Source organism: Zonotrichia leucophrys, chromosome 4A, assembly GCF_028769735.1.
Source record: "Zonotrichia leucophrys gambelii isolate GWCS_2022_RI chromosome 4A, RI_Zleu_2.0, whole genome shotgun sequence".
In the NCBI taxonomy this organism is placed as follows: Eukaryota; Metazoa; Chordata; class Aves; order Passeriformes; family Passerellidae; genus Zonotrichia; species Zonotrichia leucophrys.
Window position 1 is genome coordinate 13,592,949 of NC_088174.1, and position 20,147 is coordinate 13,613,095.

Sequence of the window (20,147 nt, forward strand, 5' to 3'; positions counted from 1 at the left end):
GGATCCCGGGAGGCCGCCGCCCCCATCCCCGCCCCGTCCCGCCCAGCCGGGGCGCGGGGGCCGGGCGGGCGGTCCCCCGGGGCCGCGGTGCCGGGCGATGTCCCCAGCGGGCCGGGACGGGCACGCTCATCCAGCTCCGAGGCGCCGAGCCCGGACACTGCGGCGGGGCTGCGGCTCCGGGGCCGCCGCCGGGGCCGCGCCGAGCCCGGGGCCGGCCGGGAGCCGCCAACGCCGCGGCCGCCACAGAGTTAATCGCGGCGGAGCCCGGAGCGGGGCGGTCTCCCCGCCGCGCCTCCCTCCCGGCGGCCGCCCCCGCCCGCCCCTCGCTCCGCCGCCGCACCTGCCCGCGCCCCCGCCGACAACTTTCCCTGCCTGTTGCGCGCACCGAGCTGCGAGCCCGGCGGGCACTGCCATGGGCGCCGCGGAGCAGCGCCACGGGTAGGCGGCCCGCGGGGGTCGGGCCGGGAGCGCTGCCAAGGCTCTCCGCCCTCGCCTCGCTCCGCCGCCGCCGCCGCAGCGATAGCTGCCCCGCGCTCGGCGAGCATGGAGGTGCAGCTGGGGGTCGGTCGCGTCTACCCGCGACCGGCGGGCAGGACCTTCCGCGGGGCTTTTCAGAGCTTCTTCCAGAGCGTCTGCGACGCTTTCCAGCCGCCGCGAGAGGAACCGGGCGGCGCCGGGCAGCCGCCGCCGAGCGCGCCCTGCCCGCCGAGCCCTCGAGCGCCTCCGGACTCCCCCGCCTGCCTGCCACCCCCGCCGGGCTGCCTGCCGCCCCCCGAGCCCCGCGCCCCCGGTAAGGCGCTGCCGCCCGCCGGCCCCGCCATGGGCTCGTCCTTCCCTTGCACCGGAGAGCTGAGGGAGCTGCTGGGCGAGGCGGGTGCGATTCCGATGCTGCCGCCGCCCGAGACCGAGCCGGCGGACAAGGAGGATCCGCTGGGCGACAGTGCCCGGCAGCTGTGCCGCGCCGTGTCCGCCTCCATGGGGCTGGCGCTGGAGGCGCTGGAGACCCCGGCCGAGCAGCTGCCCCGCGAGGACTGCATGTTCGCCGTGCCCGCCGGGCCGCCCCGCGCCCCCCGCCCGCCTGCCCGCGACCCCTCGCCCGTCTTCGAGGCCGCCCTGGCCGCAGAGCCGCCCGCCGGGCCGGGGCTGCCCCGCGGCTTCGGCCGCGTCAAGCTGGAAAGCGCGGCGGGGCCGTCCCCGGGCGGCGGCTGGGGCGGCCCGTGCCGCTTCGGGGCCGAGCTGGTCCCGCCGGGCCCCGCGCCCCCCTGGCCCACCTTCTTCGCCGAGGAAGGGCAGCTCTACGGGCCGTGCCCCGAGCCGCCCGCCGGGCCCGCCGACTGCCCTGGCGATGCCTGGTACCCACCGGGCCGGGCGCCTTTCGCCGCGCCCGCCCCCGGCATCAAGAGCGAGCTCGAGCCCTGGGTCGAGGGCTACGCCGGCGCTTACGGCGACCTCCGGTGAGTACCCGCGTCCCGCAGCACACCGGCAAGCGCTCCCTGCGCCGTGCTTCCCGCCGGCATCCTGCATCCCGCCGGTACCGGCATCCCGTGTCCGCATCCCTCATCCACCCTCTGCACCCCGCGCCGCCCCAGCCGCCCCGCCGCGCTCACCGCGGGTCACACCCGCTGTGTCCTGGCTGTTCCCGCTTTGGTCTCCGCTGCCGAATCTTCCCTTTTGCCTCCATGCTCTCATTTGGGACTGACTAGGAGAGATCCTGCCAGGAGCACCGCGGTGCGCGCCTGGTGTCCCCGCCGTCCTGTGAGGTCGTTGCGTTTATCTCATTTCCTCACGCATCTGTTATCTCGCTGCTCCTGGCCGCTGGGAGCGGGCGAGATCGGGACGCTGAGCCCCGAGGCACGGACGGATGTTGACATCGAGCTAAAATCCTCCCAGCAACTTGTCCCGCCGAGAGCTGCCTGCGGGAATGCGCTGTGCAGAGCAGGAAACCCCGAATGTAGTGGCAGAGAAACATCACCTATACTTCGGAGTTGTTTTAAATACAGGTAGAAAATGTGTTTTAAAGTAGAGCTAGAACAGGTTTTGGGAATGAGTCAGAGGAGGGGAGATTTTTTTTTTTTGAGAAGTAGGATTCAATCAGAATAATTTTTCTTGGTGGATTAACTTGGAAAAAAGTACATGAGCCATCTCTATAAAATACCTGTACAACATTTAAAGCAGTGAGCACCTGCATTCTCACCTGTCAGCACAACAGAATGTGGCCAAGTTGATGGAAATGGGAGGGAGAAAGGGCTGCCCAAGGGATTTTCTGCTGGCCCAGAGGCAGCCCCATCCAGGAGTATGTGAGGCCTCAGCTGGGGTTTGCATTGTGGGAGTCCTGTATCCACACACTCACCCTGTGATGCTTGGGATGCTGGGAGCAAAGGCTGAAATGAACAATTAGATTTTACCTCTAAATTAGCACCAGGCAAGTGCACTGCCTCTGGGCTTGTTTCTGTTTTAAATGCCCAGAGCGTCATTTGGGTACCAGGGCAATTTCCATCTACACAGTGATTTACTGGGGGATTGTACAGAGATGTCAAGGGCTTGGCAAAAGAAAAAAGAATAAAAGTAATGACAGGTCAGAAAGAGTGCAGCTGTGAGCATCATCCAGCTGTGAGCTTCGTACGTGGCAGGAGCTGTGTGAGCTCTGGGTGTGTCTCTGGAGTCTGGATAAATCTCTGCTGGAATCAGTGCAGAGGAGGCAGGGAGGAATCAAGCTGGGAAGTTCAGCATAGGGGTGCTGGTGATGGCGGTGCAGGTTTGCTCCGTGCGGCCGCTCTGCCTGCGGAGCAGTGCTGTGGGGTCCCGCACAGCTGGGAATGTCACACTGAGGAGAGCAGGTGTGGCTCCCATGGAGGTCTGCAGGCAGCCTTGGAGGCTGGACCAGGCAGCAGCAGGTACATTCTGCCCGGGTCTTGCCTTAGAGATAAGATACATCTCCCTCATTCCTGTGGGAAGTGCTGTGCACTCCTCTCCCTTGCAGCTCTGTTGGGTGTGCTGTGCCCTAGCAGACTTCTGTGGGATCAGCAGGGTTGGAGCAACCTTTACAACACCAGTGTCTTGTCCTTTGAACTCCAAGGCTCATAGAGCCCTGCTGCTGCAAAGGTGTAATGGAGGGTCATTGTCTCTCTGTGCTCACATGTAATTTCCAAACACCGTAAAGAAAGCAGAATGCTCGGCGTGGTCTGGCTCAAGCCGTGTGTGTTAATCGCTGCCAGGTTTACATTTTATCCTAGCAAAGTCTCCATTAGCTTTGCAGCGTGCTGCTGGCCCATTCCTGCAGATTTGCATTTTCTCCTGGCTCTGTGGGTGCCAGCACAGGAACAGCCTCTGCTGCTCTGGAGTGGGGATCGTGTACCAGCATCCCAGGCAGCAGGGCCTGGGGGAAGGAAGGTTTGTGGGAGCTGAGAGGCTGTGTAGTAAAATTCCCTGATGGAAGGATGACTGGCCTTTGGACCTGCACCCCTGTGCTGTCTGGTGCAAGGTCTGATCTCCTGCACTAGTTGACCTTGCACATGAAGCTTTCCCTTGTACCCTCAGAAGATGCAGCCTCAGTGTTCTGTGGGGACAGTGAGGGCACTTCTGGGGCAATGGGCACCTCAGAGCCCTGTCCCTCAAGGTGCTGCTGGGAGCAGAGCACACCCAGGCCCCCTTGCTTTGGAGAATAAGGAGCATTTCAAGGTGTGCTGCTCCTACTTTCCTTCCTCTCTGGATGGTCCTGCTGTCTGCCAGCAGGATTGTGGCTCTTCCCTCATGGATGGAGTTCTCCCAAGATCCAGTTCTACCCTGCTGCAGTTGGGACCAGGTATGGATAGGTATTTTTGAGTTAAACACCCTTTATATGACACTAAAGCATAAGCAGTTTTTAATATTTGAGGGATTGTCAGGGTTAGGAGGTGCTGGCACATCTCAGAAACACAATTAATAACCACAATGTGGTTATTAACACAATTGGGTTTAATTTAAAGCTTTTGGTAGAGTATCCCTGACTGCACCAGTCAGGCTTGCATGTAATTAGCAAATTAATTGGATGTTTTGTTACTCTGGACTTGGAGCTGTTTATCTTTTTGCTCTGGTTGTTGCATCATTACTACCAGCAGTATTTGAGGTGACAAAATAACCTGTTTCAGGAGCAAGATGGAGCATTGTCAGAATAAATCCAAGGCTCTGCCATCAGAAGACAAATTACAGTGGTGGATTGGAGGGGGTGGCCTCTGGTTTAGAATGAAATGGAATCAGAGAAGGAGCTGTTACTGAAGCAATGGAATCAAAGGGGAGAAAAGGATTTAAGGGGCTTTTGGCTCAGGAAAATCTGCTGTCCACGTAGCTTCAGACGTTTTTAAGTGGCATTTGCTATCACTGCTGTTACCTGGTGCTGATACTGGTTGGAATCCTGGTGTTTGCTGCTTACATCTGCCTTTGGTTCCCTTCCCTAGTCTGGCTGTGGTCAGCTTGGGCCAGTGCCACGTGTTCATTCATCACCTGGCTCCATGGCTCTGTAATCGTTTCTGCTCTGTAATTGTGATAGGCTTACAGATAAAACCTGCAGTAATTCCTTCCTATGGAGGGAGGAGATAAGACTGGCAAAGAGAGGAGGGAGTGAAGGGCAGCTGTTGCACTGAGAGATGGAATGAGGCAGGAGCTCGTGCTCAGGGCTGCTCTCACTCCCAGTCTGTGCCCGGCAGCAGCTGCTCTGGCATCCCAGTCCCAGGGGTGCTCTGGGGACCCCCAGCGTTGCACTGGCAGAACTCCAAAGCCCTTGGGAAGGGGCTGACCCTCCTGTCTGCTGTTGTCAGTGTGACCTCTCTGCTCTGGCAATTGGCCAGAGGATGCAAATATTTCTTCGAAGACAAGAGGAGCATGGCAGAACATTGTGTGGGCAGCCGGTCCTTTTGGCCCCTATGGACACATGGACAGGGAGCCTCTGGTGGCCAGGGGAGTTGGGGGTGTGCTAAAGCTTGCTGTCAGTTCCTGATAAATGGAGAAGAAAAAAGATAAACACATTTCTTCCTCAGCACCTCTCACCCTTTCCTTGCTCACAGGACAACTATGATAATCCAGCTGGAACTGGAATAGAGAACTCAGGGCTGGGTGAATGTGAGCTGGCATGATAGCAGGCTGTGCAGGGTGCATGTCTGTCATGGCTGGAGCTGAGGTTGTGAAGTAGGTGATACGCTGGGGCTGGGTAACTGGAGCTACAGGGATGTTGGAGCTGTGCTCAGCAAGCAGAACCCCTCAGGACTGGGGGAGCAGCCAAGGACTGGGCACTGACCTGGAGCACGGCACTGGTGTCTCCTTTTTCTCACTCCTGAACAAATATCAAATCTCATAAAATGGTCTCCTCGTTTTCCCCTCCCTCCTCTGTCCGTCCCTCCCTCTCTCCCCTGCTCTCCTGTGCTCCAGCTCTCCCTTACTGCTGGGAAGGGGAGATGGATCAGCTCTCAGGGGCTGGGCTGTGGAGGGCACACATGTAAGGTGTCCCTGTGGGACCCACCAGCTGCTCTGAGGGTACACAGCATCTCTTTGCCTCTTCACTGCCCAAAGCAGGCTTTGCCCCATCCTCCTCTAGGCTTTCCCATTCTATTTTCTAAATATCTTGGGCTTTTGAGCTCTTACACCCTCTGGAAGCTGCTTCCACAGTCTTGTGCTTGGTATCGGCAGTGAGTATTCCACCCTGGCTCCTCTCAAGTGCTGGTTGCAGTGGAAGCACAGGCTTTATGTGGCACTTGGTATTGGAAGCAGCAGCTGCAAATCAGAAAATTTTGCCAAAGAAACAATCCACAAAAAGCTTTCAGAGTGTTGGTGGGTCAGAGTCACACAGGTATTTTGTGTCTTTTCCGGAGGATTTGGGGCTGGCAGCTGCACAGGATCTGCTCATGGCAGCTCTTCTCCTGCTTATGCAGCTTTTACATTCTTCCTGCTGTTTACAGATTCCCTATTGCACAGGTGTTTATCCACTGAACAGATGAGCACCACTCCCTGGAGCCAGTCTGGCATTAACATTGGTTTTCCTCATGGGAGAACTTCATTCCAGTTAACTGAGAGCCAGTTCACAATGGGAAGTGCTTTGGTGCTGCTTCTGAGGACAGAAGAGCGTGTCAAAATACGGACAGGAGAGAGATTTGGAACAGAAGAATGATTTGGAGAGTGTTTTGTAGCCCAGGGGACAGGAGTCAGGATTCCCTGTGCAGAGATGGGTTTTTCCCCCAGAACAGGATCCCTGCCATGGGCACAGGTACCATACCAGCCCCAGGGGCTGGGCATCAGCGGGTGCTGGAGTTGGGATCCTGTCCCGAGGCACGGAGCCCACAATTCCTGGAAGTCGCTGCCTCTGTGCAGTTTCTCAGAGCGAGGAAGTGGGACAGTCCCGGGAAGAATGAGAGCAGAAACAGTGTAGCGAGGCAGGCGATGTGAGCGGTGTCCCAGGGGCGATGCCAGCTCCCTCCCCCTGCAGCAGGACCCTCCAAGGCCGCGCTGGCTCCAGCAGAGAAGAGACAAGAGCCCGCTGTGTGTCCGTGCCAGGCGTCACCTCCGGGTCCCCACGGGCGCACATTGCCCACGGGCAGGGGGAGGAACGGGCTCAGGGAAACTGGAGCAGATCAGAATTCAGTCTCTGCATGGGAGGAAAGCTGGAATCACTGCCATGTATTGCAGGAAGCAATCACAGAATTCCCTAAAATATTGGAAATCTCATCGTCGTGTTTTGGTGTGATGAAAACAGTTTCATTACACGGGGTTAAGAACAATTTGTAGTAGAGAGCAGTCACTCAGTTCTTTGTGTTTTTCTGTCATTCCCATGAATTCCACTCTTGGCACGGACCTTCATTCATATTTTATAAATTGCTGTTTGAGGGTGGCTGTCCCAGTTTGCCTGTTCTCCATTGCCAGTTGCTGTCTAGACTTGGAGCACTCACTGGAGCCTGCTGGGTTGGTGTTTGCAGCGGATACTTTCTGCTAGTGATTGTGGACTAAAATTACAGAAGAAAGAAATTGTATTTTATTTTATCGTCCTGTGAACATTTAAAATTTATCAAATGAGTGTTTACTGAAAGAAAACTATTCAGTGGGAGACTTTCTATGACTTCTAGTAAAAACTGTTTGTTTCTGAGAGCTGCCCTGGTAAATCCCAGAGATCTGTGCAGCTGTGGACGGCTCTGGAACATTGAAAATACACAGGAAAAATGAAGATTCCTCCTTGCACAGCTCCTCAGCCTCATTACTTTGTGCAAGATAATTTTATTTTTGGAAGATTTTCTGCAGAAGGCACGTCTGCACCTCAGACTGGTGCAAAGCAAGTGCCACAAAGCCATCATGGACAGCCTGGGCCAGCTGGGGAGGGCAGCTTGGTGCCACCACGTGCATGTAGTGACGTGGCACAGGGGGCACAGGTACCTCCTGCTGGGGTCATCATTGGGTCAAACATGGATATTGATCAGATTGATCTGCTCTCACCTTGGATGAGCCCAGCTCTGCACCATGATCATAGGAAAACAGCAATGGCAACACTTCCTGTGAGGTACTGGATCCTTTCCAGCTCTTTTTCCTCCAGAGATCCAGCATGCACAGGAGGCAGACGTCCCATCTCCTGTTGTAGCAGAGCATTTATAAATGCCTGGTGAACAATTAGGAGGCAGATTTGGTCATATCAGCCCTTGGTGGGTGGCCATGCAAGCGTGCCCAGTGGTGGCCCTGGCAGTGGCTGGTGGCCCTGCTATCGAGCGTGTCTGCACACTGTGGAGACCAGAGCCAGCCTTGTTTGTGAACAGTGCTATGAGGGAGCTCATTGAAATGAAAAGGAACTGGCCCAGTTGTCATGGCAAAGACTTGTGACGGAGGTTCTCCATCCATATTCTCTCACTGTTACCAGTGCTGCCTGCCTTCCCTGATGTGCCTGTGCTGCTCATCCACGTCCAACCACCCTTAATCCCCTGCCTGCTCCGGGTGAGGGGCAGAGGGAGGGATGAGCCTCTCTGGGGAAACCTCCTGGTGGGGGGAGTCCAGCTCACTGTGGCCAGGTACGTGCAGTGGGCAGTGCCTGTGCTTTGTTCTGTTTAAATCCAGCTCACCCTGGCCAGGTACGTGCAGTGGGCAGTGCCTGTGCTTTGTTCTGCTTTAAATCCAGCCATTGCAACCCTGTTCCTTCTCGCCACCGTTTTCAGGTGAGATTCAAATTATCCTCTAACATAATAAAAACACTGCCAGCAGTAGGACTTCACTGCTGAAGCGCTCAGGAGCAGCGATTCTTTCAGCCTCCAGGCAGCTGTGGAAATGGGAATTGTCCCTTTTCTGCGGGCTGAGGTCTGACAGCAGCCCCAGGTGCGTGAGTGCCGCAGCCCTGGCTCAGCGCTGGGGTCCCGGGGGGCCGTGCTGGCTTTGTGCCGGTTCCTGGGGACCAGCCTGCTGGACCTTGCACCCCTGCATGGGCCCGCTCACCTCCTGTGGCCCCGGTGTCCCTGCACAGCCCCGGGACAGTGTTTGCAGGAGCGGGGTTACGGGAGTGCGGCATCGCGCCCGGCATTGCTCCCCGGGGACCTGTGCGGAACGGGGCAGGCTCGGTTTGCCTGGGGTCAGCTTGGCTCAGCTGCTCTCAGGGTGCTGCTTTGCTCCCTGCTCAGCCTGAACAGAGGCCAGGGAGAGCAAGGTCACCCGCTGCACCCTGGCTCGGAGCTCCCCAGCTCCCCCGCCCGGGGCCGCCGCTGCAAATAGTGACAGCGAAGTCAGGTGCTGACACGTCCTCAGGAGTGGTGGGATTGGTCTCTAGGGACATGGACCTCAGATTAAGTGATTTGCAGTAATAGAAATAATCTGAAAAGTATATGCCAGTTCCCCAGGTATTTATAGCTTCTGCCCTTTTCCCAGGCCGCCCGGCCCCAGGCAGCTCGGGTGTCCACAGGGCTGGATTACACCCGTGCTTTCCACAGGTGTCCTGGTGCCTTCTCTGTGCCATTCAAAGGAGAACAGAGCCCATCCTAATAAGTAAATAATGATTTCTGGGCCGAGCCCCTGTTTCTGCTGAGGGGGCCAGTCTGTCGTGGTGCCTGGCTGGGGGCTGGATGGACCAGGCTGAGCACCTCGTGACAGGCAAGGCAGCTGCCACTTCCCGAACAGCTCTAGGGGCAAAAGAGATGGCTTAGCTCAGGATGGGAGAGTCAGTGCAGAACCACCAGTGCTGGGACAATGACAGGGCCTGGGAGGGAGTGCTGTGAGCAGCCTTAGCCAGGGCAAGCAGCTGGGCACAGCCACATTTACCATTTGGTGTGTCTACCCTGAGATCTGGGTGCTCCTGGGACACATTCGGTTTGTGCCTGGGCTGGCAGAGCCCTGCTTGGGCTGTGCAAAGCAGGAGAGCTGTTTGAGAGCTCCGTGCAGAGCTCCAGCCACCCTTCATGCACTGGGCATGGCAGCAGTCATGAGGATTTACCTTTCACCTGTAGCCAGGTGTCTGTGACAGGCACTGCTGGGGGAATGTCCTGGGTGCTGGCTGCCTGATACGGCTCCTGCTGGAGGCTGGGGAATCTGGTCATAGACTCAGGGAATGGTTTTTTGGAAGGGGGATTAGAGCCCATTTCACTGCATTCCCCTCTGTGGCAGGGACATGTCCCACTAGACCATGTTGCTCTGAGCCTGGCTTTGTCACCTTAGGATGGGTGGTGCACTCTGTGAGTGACCTCTCCCTCTGCACCAATATGCTCCAGCAGGTACTAGACATGGGCTGGCTGTAGGTTTGGGAAGAACCTCGGGGCAAATCCTTCTGTTTTCCAGCAGCAGACCCCCATCCCACTGAGTGCTTCTGGAATTGCTGCCAGCAGGAACAATCCCTACAAACGCCAGAGAGGAGGCTGCAGATCTCCAGAATACATTTTACAGAGGATGTGTTCAGTCCCTGGGATGAGGTGGGAAAACCCTGGGGTTTGCTTCCTCCCCCTTGTGCTCTCTGTGCCTGGGGGTGGATGGAGGGGGCTCCTTGTCTCTCCCAAAATGACACGACACTTCTGTCTCTGCTGTTTTTACCAGCCCACAGCATTTTGGCTGCTGTTACAGATTTTAGCTGTGTTTGCTTCTTTGCCGGTTAGAAACGGCAGAAAAAAAAACCGCTTTGACCTTGGCCTGTGCTGAGAACAGAGCCCAGGCACAAGTTTCTGTATCACAAATTTCCTGGTGAAGGCTCTGCCTCCTCCCCCTCGCGCCGATCCCGCACATCTCCCGACTGCTCCTGGGAGGGCTGGGACGGGATATCTCGGCAGCTCCACTTTCCTCTTGAAAGAGAAATACAGAGCAGGAATTCTTGTGCTGATTGGCTTGATAGCTTTCATCTGGGAAGCAATGGGGTGCGTCAACTGGAAAATGAAATCCCCCTGCAAAGAGAGCCGGGGTGATTTACTGCTTCCATTGAATCGTGTGTGTGCCTGTGCACAATATGGATGCTCATCATCTTCCCATGAACACCACACACACAGATTCTGTGTGTGTTCTCTGTGCTGCGAGGAGCATCCCCACCCCTCTGCACCCATGTCCCTGGAGGGCAGGCACTGTGCTGCCCGCAGGAAGGAGAGGTGCCTGGAGCTCTGGGAGCCTCTGCAGGCAGCACAGGGCTTGGTGTGGGATCGGCATTGCTGCTTCTCCCTGCTCAGACACTGAGAACCAGCTCAGCCCCACTCCCTCTGCTGCTGCCTGGCAGTGCTGTGTGAGCAGGGCAGGGCTGGGGCACACGTGTCTGGAGCCATGGGTGCAGTGGGGACTGTAATCCCCGTGGGCTGGTGCTGGGCATTGTCCCTGTGCATGCTCCTGTGCTCCAGACCATGTGACATCGTCCTGATGAACTCAGCCTGTTCACATGGATTTCGTTTTTCTGGCTCTCCGTAATTGGCTTTGTTTTCACGTGTTCCCTGTGGTTAAAAAGTCTTTTCCCTGATAATAGGATCTTCCCCTTACAAAGAAATCTATTACTTCCCATTCTGCTCCCCAGTCCTCTGGAGCATCTTTAAATGGTTAGAAAAACAATAGCAGGACAGGGACTTTTCCCCTTTCTTGTTTACAGCACAGCCTGTGCCAAGAGCCGGGTCCTTGATTCTGGGCTGTGTTGGGGGTGGTTTGAAAAGGGAGCAGAGCACAGTGCTGGGAAGCATGCAGGACAGAAATCCCACTGGGGCTGTGCTGAGGGCTGGGCAGAGCTGAGCTGAGATGGGAGCTAATGTTCCAGGGGACAGCTGTCCTCTTCTTGTTCAGTTCTCCTTCCCTTTTGCCATGTGGGTGCTTAAAACCTTGGATTATGGCCTGAGCTGAGGCAGTTGTCATGTCCAGCAGGAGGAAAGTGGCAGCCTGGGGCTAGCAGGGTGGCTGGCCAGTCCCTCTGCCCTCGACTGCAGTTAGTGGAGGGGGCTCAGTGTGTCCTGCAGGATCTCCTGTGGGCATCTGTTAACTCCTGGCCATGCTGTGCCCTCCTGCTCTGCCCTTGCCCCCCTGTGCAGAGCTGGGGTCAAGGCGGGTGCGCAGCCACTGCGGCTGCGGCGTGTCCTGAGATGATATCTCACTGCTCACTCACACAGACTCGGGAGAACACTCTCAAGGCTGGGAGGCCTAAAATTAGATGTGGCATCTGTGTTTTGGTTTGCAGGCGGGCTTGAAAGAAAGATTCTTGGCTGCTTTAATTCCTTGCCTTCTTGGAAGAGCATGGGCAAAGGGTAATGGGCAGGGCTTTGGTCCCTGGTGTGCCATGGCTTTCTCTGGACATGGCTGCCCAGCAGGGCCAGTCAAAACTCCAGCATGGCTCTGTGAAAGCAGGAGGACCACCCATGCCCACAGGTCCCTGGAGGCAGCCGGATGCAAGGCTCTGCTCTCCGTGTTTTCCTGGGAATGCTCTCAGCCTCCAGAACAGCAGGTGTGGCTGTCCCTGCCATATGTCACTAAAAGTGCAAACTGGCATCCAAGCACTGTTTCCCAGCCTATGCCTGTCTGGATACGGTGGCTTGTAGTAGGTATGTGCTGCTGGAGTTGGTGCTGGTGCAGCTATCCATCCATCCATCCATCCATCCATCCATCCATCCATCCATCCCCACCATCCAAGCCCTGCTCCTGTCCCAGTCCTGCCCTACTCCTGCCCCAATCCATGTGCACCTGGCAGATGTGGGCAGCTGTGAGCAGCGGGCATGCCACGAAGGCCAGGCTGGGACCAGGAGGGATTGGTGGGTGTCAGCCAATGGCTGTGAGTTGCTGGGGAATTTGCTTCTCTGTTGCCTGTTCTGCTGAGACTGGGGCTAAGAGTTGCAGGGAGACCTGGCACTAAATATGTGAAACCTTCATTTATAATTAGTGTGTTTATGTCGGGGATGAGTCACAGCACGATCCGCTTGGAGGACGCGGCGGGAAGATGATAGTGTTGCACAAGTCGTGAAGTCTCCTCTAGAAACTCTGCTTTGCCAGCAGAGCTGAAGGGAAGTTCTGCAGATAGCGCTTCCATCCACTCCTAGACATAATAAGGCAAAGGATTTTTATGCCCCTGCAGTTGTGTCTCTGCAAAGATTTGGTCTTGATAGAAACGTGCCTAAAAATAACGCAGTGCTGCTGGTGAGCGGTGGGGCCAGCGCTGCAGTGCTGCTGCAGTGATCCCCGCTGCAGGAGGGGTGCAGGGGGCTGCTCCCCGAGATGGGGGCTCTGCTGATGGCTGCCATGCCCGTCCATGCCAGGGCTCCGTGCTGTGCCCGGGGGAGGGTGCTGGCTCCGGCCATGTGCCTCCCCAGCTGGGTGCCAAACCCGTGGTATTTGCGGTCTCCTCATGTTTCCATGCCGGGTCCCGCCCTTCTTGCTGACTGGTTTTGCCTTGTGCTTCCTACAGTGGAGAAATAAAAATGCAGAATTTGCAGCATTGGTTTCCTTAGCAATAATTCCACTGCCAAAGGAAGAGGGGAAAGTATTTTGTGTTTTAAATATCTGAGTCTGGGAATGAGTCCTGGCATCCCTCAGCAGCCCAGCTGGGAGCCGACCACTGACCTCTGGCCATCAGCACAAGTTGATCCTCGTTGCCAAATTAAATTCCAAATTCATTTGGAGTTCTGTGAGATTGGAATCCTTCTGCCTGGGGTTTCTCTTGGTAGCCCTGTAGCAGATGCTGTGGTTAGCTGGGGGCGCTGGGGGACCATGGTGGCCTTGGGGGCCAGTTCCCCTGAGGTGCTGTGCCCCATGGCTGGACACTGGTACAGTGCTGTGTTCCTCTGGAGATCTGACTGGCACACCAGCTGTGAGAAAAGGCACTGAGAACTCGCTTCCCCTCTCCCAGAGCATTTTGTAAGCATCACTGCGTTTGATTTTGGAAGAGGGAAAGGTGAAAACTCTCCTGCAGGTGAAGATGTTGGTATGTGGCACCACAAGTCTGTACCCTGGATGCTTTCCTGGGAGCTGTAAGCCTGTACCTGCATCTGGCATGATAGCAGTGTCTCTTGGAGCATGAAATATATGTATCAACTGTCTCATTATTTGTGATTTTCTTTACAGGCACATTTTCTTTTCGTGAGCAGAGGAGATGGATTTGAAAAATGGAAGATTATGGTGTGGCTTAAACTAACTGCATAAATATCAGTGAGGACAGAGTGTTTCCTTGGAAAATAAGTAGGGTTCTCTGTGCAACAAGGATGCCAAGGTCCTGTCCTTGGTGACTCCAGGTGACTCTGCAGTCACCAGGAGGACACAGTGGAGGGCTCTGATGACCTCGGGAGTGCTCCTCAGGGCTGCAGCCTTGCTGCTCCTTGTTTGCTTTTTTGTGCCCTTTTTGCTTCATAATCAGGTGAGTTCCCATCTGAAGGGACCTTGCAATGTCCTTGTGCCATCTCTTTTCATAGCTACCTGCTCTGTCTGGGGGATCAAGTGTTCCATCTTCTCTGAGCTGATTTATTTAAGCTGCTCCCTGAGTCTCTGGATGGACACCAGGTTCTGAGGCAGAAGTTTTGGTGTGAGCTGCACCAAATGTGGGCAGCAGCCTCTGCTGTGGCCACTGGTGAGGTGCAAAGGCTGCAGGGTGGCTTCTCCCAGGCTTTGCATTCCAGGTGTAGCAAACCTGCCACCTTTCACCTTTGCAAGCTCATTTTCTGCTTCTTCCTTGTGGAAGATTGGAAGGTGGGAGCCCAGGATGGCCATTAAATGAGGGGATGGGACTCCCCGGCAGGCTCAGCCAGTCAGGGGGCAGGCTGGGGCTGTCCCCTGAGTGCAGGGACAAGCAGTGGCTGGGTCTGGAACAGCCTTCATGCACCACAGAGAAGCAGAGGAGAGAAAAGGGCTGGGAGTGGTGGGGCTTCAGCTGCAGCGGGGATGCGCTGTGTGAAAAACAAACTGTCAAAACAAGGAAACAGAGTGCTTGAAAACAAAAACCCAGAGTTTAATTTGGGGATTTGAGAAGGGATTTGTGCAGCTGGGTCTGTGGAAGCTATTTCTATTTGTGCCCCTTGGGGCTGGAGGCAGTGCCGGGGCTGGAGAGCCAAGCCTGCTCCTGTGAGTTGCTGGTGGGAGAACATTTGCTTTCTCTGAAGTCTGCTCCTCCTGCCAGCCTGCCCTGCTGGGATGCTTGGAAAACCCATTGTCATCTGCTAATAATTATTTAAATCCGGTGAGGATCCTGTTCCTGTGTGTGTTTACCAGGCCTGGGGCTCAGGCTGCACCCTGCTCTGCTCTCAGATGCTGTCGTGCCTCTGCTGCCATCGCACACAAAAACAAGGCATGAGCAGACTGGAAAATACTCAAGGCTATTTAGCAGAAAGAACATGAATTCAGTGCACAAAGCCGCATGTTTATAGATTAAATGGCTGAAAGCATTTTAACAGATGAAAAGTTTCTGTGCAGGTCCTTTTATCTGGATGAGTGTGATGTGGAGGCTGTGAGTGCAGGCTTGGCTCAGCTCTGGCTGGAGCCACCAGCAGCCAAATGCCAGTGCAAGGGGACACGAGGATGTGCCCAAAGTGGGCAGTCGTGCCCTTTGCTGAGCATGGGTCTGGCCTTTTGGTGGGAGTCACAGAACTTCATCCAGGCAGGAGCGCCACAGCTGCACTGAGGGGAAGCCAATTAAATTTAATATTGCATTAGAAAATGTCATGCACAGGTAATGCTGTTTCAAAGGGAGAGATCCCCCCTGATAACATCAGAGTGTCTCAGAAATGACAATACTTGAAGTGACTGGGTAGGGTTTTGTGTCACCTGTGAGTGCTGACTCAGCTCTGTTCTCGACATCCTCCTGAGCATTGCTGATGTGCAGGTTTTGCATGATGAAGGTGCAAACCCCCTTTCCTCAGGGAGTATGGGACCAGGGCACTCTGTCCTGGGGCTCTGTGTGTGGCAGCTGCCATCATTGTGTCCTGGTCTGCCTTAGGGCAGTTGTGCCATGGCTCCTTTTGAGCAGCTTGTGCCAGCTGTTGCTGAGATGGAAACTTCCTTTGTGGATCAGGAGGAATGGTTGGCTCCTCTTTCACCAGTGCCTTCTCTTGGCTTTCTGGGCATGTTGTGAAATGTGGCTATTTGGTGAAATTTAACTAATGACAAACAAATGCTTCATCACATGATAGTTCCTACTCCCCAGAAATATTTGCGTGTGTGAGGGGAGCTCAGCAAATCCTCCATTTCCTTACAGAACCCTTCTGAAACGAGAGTAAAACTCATCTTAGAGCTGTAGAAGAGATACCAAGGTTATTTTTTCCCTGCCCCCAAAAGCCACCAAGCTGCTTTGTGACAGCCACGGCCTTGGCCTTGGGGGCAGCTCTGGCTCCGCCGCTGTGCTTGCAGTTGTGTCTGCCCCGGCCGCTATCGCCCTGCTTTGGGCTCTGCAGTGGAGCTGACACTTGCCACACTTTGTGCCAACTCTGGGCCCCCTGCAGTTGTTTTGGTCTGACCTGAGCCCTCTTGTGGCTCTGAGGGCCAGCAGAGCCCCATGGAGTGCAAACTTCCAGGCAGAGCAAAGTTTGGCAGCTGCCGGCGATGAAGTGCCGTCTCTCGTGTCCCTCCTGTGCCCTCAATAGTGATGAGGGGCTGTGGCACTGCCTTGAGGCAGGTGGCACCTGGGGCTCTGCCCAGAGTGCTGCCAGCCCTGCAGCTTCTGCAGGCACCTCTTTGGCTCATTGGCCCGTGTTATGTATTACCTGCACGTTTTGAGAACACCCTGTAAATGTCCCTTGGAAACTGGAAAATGGATCATTAAAGGAACCATTAGCATAGCTCTTTCTGAGTTGCTAGAACATTTTCACATTATGTTTTTCTTGCAATTCTCTCTCTAATAATAAAAAAGAAAAGGCAGACTGGTGTTGTTTTGAAGTCAAGGGCATTCCTGGGCAGATGCTTTGGCTCTGGGCAGTGGCTACTGGCAGGGAACCAAGTTGGTGCTGCAGGGTCTATGGCAGAACCACTCCCCAGCTGCCTAAATGCCATCTCCTGCCCTTTGGGGTGTGGGGCTGTGCACACCCTGCCAAGCCTTATCCCAGGAGGAGCCTATCTCATGGCCAGGAATCACCTTCCATGTCAGCCAGTGTCCTGCAGTCTCCATCTGTTGGTGGCAGTGGGGACAAGGGTGGCTGAGCATGGTGGGGTGTGTGGGGAGCCCTGCCCAGCCCATCCCTGGCAGGGGCACATGTATGCGCTACTCTCAATGCACACCTGCTGGAAGGTGTTTCTGCACTTGCACAAATCTCTCCATACATGATCAGCTCTTTAAAAGCTGTTTCAGAAGCGACTCAGTTTCAAACCTGCTTTGCAGTTTCAGATAATTGATCCTCAAAAACACCCCGGGGTCCTCTGGGAGTCCCGTGTCTGTTGTCACGACACCTGCTGCTCATGGCACACGGTGCTGAGCGTGGGGGAGACACAGGGGAAGCCTGGTGGAAACAGGGAAATGAGCACTGCTGGATTTCTGACTGCACAGAGAGCAGAAAAGAGGTGTTGGGCCATTAGCAGGAAGGCCTGGTATGTGTGAGCCTAAAACACACTGGAAAAATACAACACTTCTAGCCAGGCTTTTGTGTGTGCTGCTGGTATTCCTGAGCAGGGTCTGCTCTCCTGCAGTCCTTCTCACCCAGTGCCAGGGCTCTGGAGCACATGGGGGGATGTGGGAGCACCAGGAGGACAGGTGGGATGCTGTGTAAAACAAGAAAGGAACATGGTTGCAACAGGATTTCACTGTGGCAGACACAGTGCAGTCAACTGTGCCTCCTCCATTTAATCAGTAATTCCAGAAAAGCCTTGGAAATGGAGATGGCTGGGGAAGGCTGGTTGAGCTGCATCAACAGATCAGTCACTGATTGTTCCTGTTAAAGAGATGAGAAATCACTCAGAAGGTTTCTACCATAAGAACTGAGGATGAAATTGCTGCTCCAGTTACTGAGGTGGGATCTGCACTGCTCCCAGGTGAGGGACAGGTGAGGACAGTGGAGTTTTTCTGGGTATAAGGTTTTTTCAAGAAGTCCCATCTTTGTCACACTCACTGTTGATGTAACCTGATTTCTCAGAGCTCACCTGCAAGCAATAAACAATGCCAAAAATGAAAGGGGATCTAATTTTATGGAGAAGTTGCACTGACTTGCAGACTGTAAAAAGCTAATTGCCTCCTTCAGTGGTTGCAGGTAAACGAGTTCTGGTCATTAACTCAACGTGCTGGTGCTTCCCAAACTGCTTGGACATGTTGGCTCCTGATTTGGATTAGCCCCTCTCCTCCTACCATGCCCTCTGGAAAAGCAGTTTCTCCATGGATCTGATCAAACAGATCAGATCAGGTTGGGGAGGGGATGGTACCAGCTGAGAGAGGAGAATGTGGGTGTGTGGAATGGTGAGGTGCTGGAGAAGGGCAGTCTGGTGCTGGTGGTTAACATGGCATTAAGTGGCTGGCAGTGCTGTGCTCTGCCTTGTTTGGTGAATGAGCTTCATTACTGAAGCCAAAATTCCATGATCACTGCAGCAGCCAGCCTCAGTCACCTTCTGTGCCTGGGCTGTGCTGTCACCGTGTGTCACTGTCACTGTACTTTGTCACACTTTGTCACACACTGCACGCAGTGGCAGGGTCTCTGCATGGTCAGGGCCAGGCTTTGCTCTGTTGTTGCTTTGCTCACCCTCTTGGCTGATCCATCACTGCAGTTCTGCCATGACCCTGCTCCCCTCAGCTTGCTCTGAGCTCATTTGCTGACCCTTCTCTTGTCCTGTCTGGTTTGTGCTGCAGGTTGGAGCCGGGCCGTGACCATGTCCTGCCCATTGATTATTACTTCCCACCTCAGAAGACCTGTCTGATCTGTGGAGATGAAGCATCTGGGTGCCACTACGGAGCCCTGACGTGTGGGAGCTGCAAAGTGTTCTTCAAACGGGCAGCTGAAGGTAATGGGGACAGGAGAGGGAAGGTCACTGCCCCACTGTGGTGGCATTCTCAGATTTCTTAAACCAGGAAGGGAGAAAAATCAAAGATAAATTAATTTTTCTCTCTGGTGTTTGTAATTTCATTTTACAGATTGCTCTCAAAAAGTAGCCAAACCAGTTTGCCAAAATACAATTCATTCCAGTGGCATTGAGCAATCAAGGTGTCCCTGCCATGGTGTGGACCAAGATGGTGTTTAAGATCCCTTCCAACCCAAATGTTTTTGTGATTCCATGATTCTCTTAGTGACCTGGTGAGAGCCTGGAGCAGTCAGTTCCTGCTGCTCTTCTTGACTCTCCAGAGTGCTCTAAGCTCCCATGATCCCACCTGCGGTTTCAGGGGAGGTTTTTCCTCTCCTGCACCCCTTCCAGAGGGTCCCTTCTGTGAGTGCCCACGAAACAGCACAACCCTGTGTCCACCAGGAGCCCTGCTCTGACCTTGGGGTCTGTGATGCTTTTCCCCAGACCATGAGAAAGCAAATCCTCCTTCATGTCCAGCTCCATAGTGTCAGGGTCTCCAAGGATAAATGTGAGCCCAGATGTTCCCTCTCAACAGCGACGTCTTTGCACCACCTTTTCTGAGCAATGACCAAGCAGAAGCTCCCAGCCCAGCTGTTTCCTCAGGCTGTGCCTCAGCAGTGGCTGGTTTCCACCTGCACTTCAGAGCTGTGGTTCTTGGGCAGCAGTGAGAGCCTCTGGTGTGGGAGATGATCTGTCCAGCAATGTAACGTGCCTGTGATCACTCATCAGGCTTGCTGTCAGGAGACATGAACCAACACCAGCCATCATTTTTTCCTTCTTGCTAATATAATTTATGTGGGCAGCTGTTGTCACTGGCTGTGGTGTCCTCTGGAGAGGGCTGGCAGCAAAAAGAGAATGCAGCTTCTGTCTCACCATGACCTTCCCCTGTGCCCACCCTCTCCTGTGCATGAGCAGAGGTCCCAGGCTAGGGGTGCTCACCTGCTGTTGTCAGAATGCTGCTTCTACATCAATTAGATCAATTAGATCAATTAGCATTATCCTGCCTCTTGTTGGAGTCATGTTTCCCTCATTCCTCTGTGCCAGGAGCCAGCTTGTCAGTGCTGGTTCAGGGAAGAACAGGGGCTGTGCCACAGGGGACATCAGTGTTGCCAAAAAGGGCAGTCAAACAATAGTTAACAAATTTTGCATATTTCTCCCAAGTAAATCATTTGCAGATCTGTCTCTGCTGCACACCAGCTCTGTGTCAAGCCAAGTGGGTTGGCTTGTGCAGCCAGAGTAAATAACAGATGCTTGTTTAAGTCAGCAAGTTATTGTTGATTTATAGTAAGTGGAGGCTTGGCTCTCAGTCAGATGAAGTGCTGCTGGAGTGCCTGTGTCTGCGGGTGTCTGTAGGAGCTGTGCTCCCCTGGCACCAGGGTGGGTGACAGGGACCAGAGGTGCCCATGGGCAGAGGGGCAGCCTGGGCTGCTCTGAAGCACGTGCTGTGGAGTTGTTCCCTCTCCTGATTGTGTTATATCATTAATTTAAATGTTAATTTTGGTCGTGTTGGGATTGGGCAGCAGCCCTTTGTCTTTCCTGAGGAGCCATATGTGTGTGCAGGGAGCTGCCAAATTGTCAGGTTTCATCTTATGCTACCCTGAGGTACATGGCTAAGTCTTTATTTTAGGGAAGTGACAATAAATTGTGCTCCTTTATAGGTACTGAATGCAGAGATGGCAGGTGGTGATTTCTGTTCTAACTTTTGGTGAGTTTCCAGACAGATCTCTTCCTTCTTAAAGCTGAGCAGCATTACTGAAAGCTGATAT

At 54.7% G+C, this 20,147-nt stretch overlaps 1 protein-coding gene across 2 annotated transcripts in view; it reads left to right on the forward strand.

The window, feature by feature from the left end:
* Nucleotides 1-316: 316 nt before the first annotated feature.
* Nucleotides 317-20,147, forward strand: part of AR (androgen receptor) — a 40,213-nt gene continuing 20,382 nt past the window's right edge. The window contains exons 1-2 of one of the 2 annotated variants that reach the window (XM_064712639.1): nucleotides 317-438; nucleotides 18,173-18,324. In XM_064712639.1, coding sequence (XP_064568709.1) covers nucleotides 413-438; nucleotides 18,173-18,324 — 178 coding nt within the window. In that variant the 5' untranslated portion in view covers nucleotides 317-412. Of the gene's footprint in view, nucleotides 1,455-18,172; nucleotides 18,325-20,147 lie in introns of both variants that reach the window. The other variant, XM_064712637.1, reaches the window with a different exon arrangement.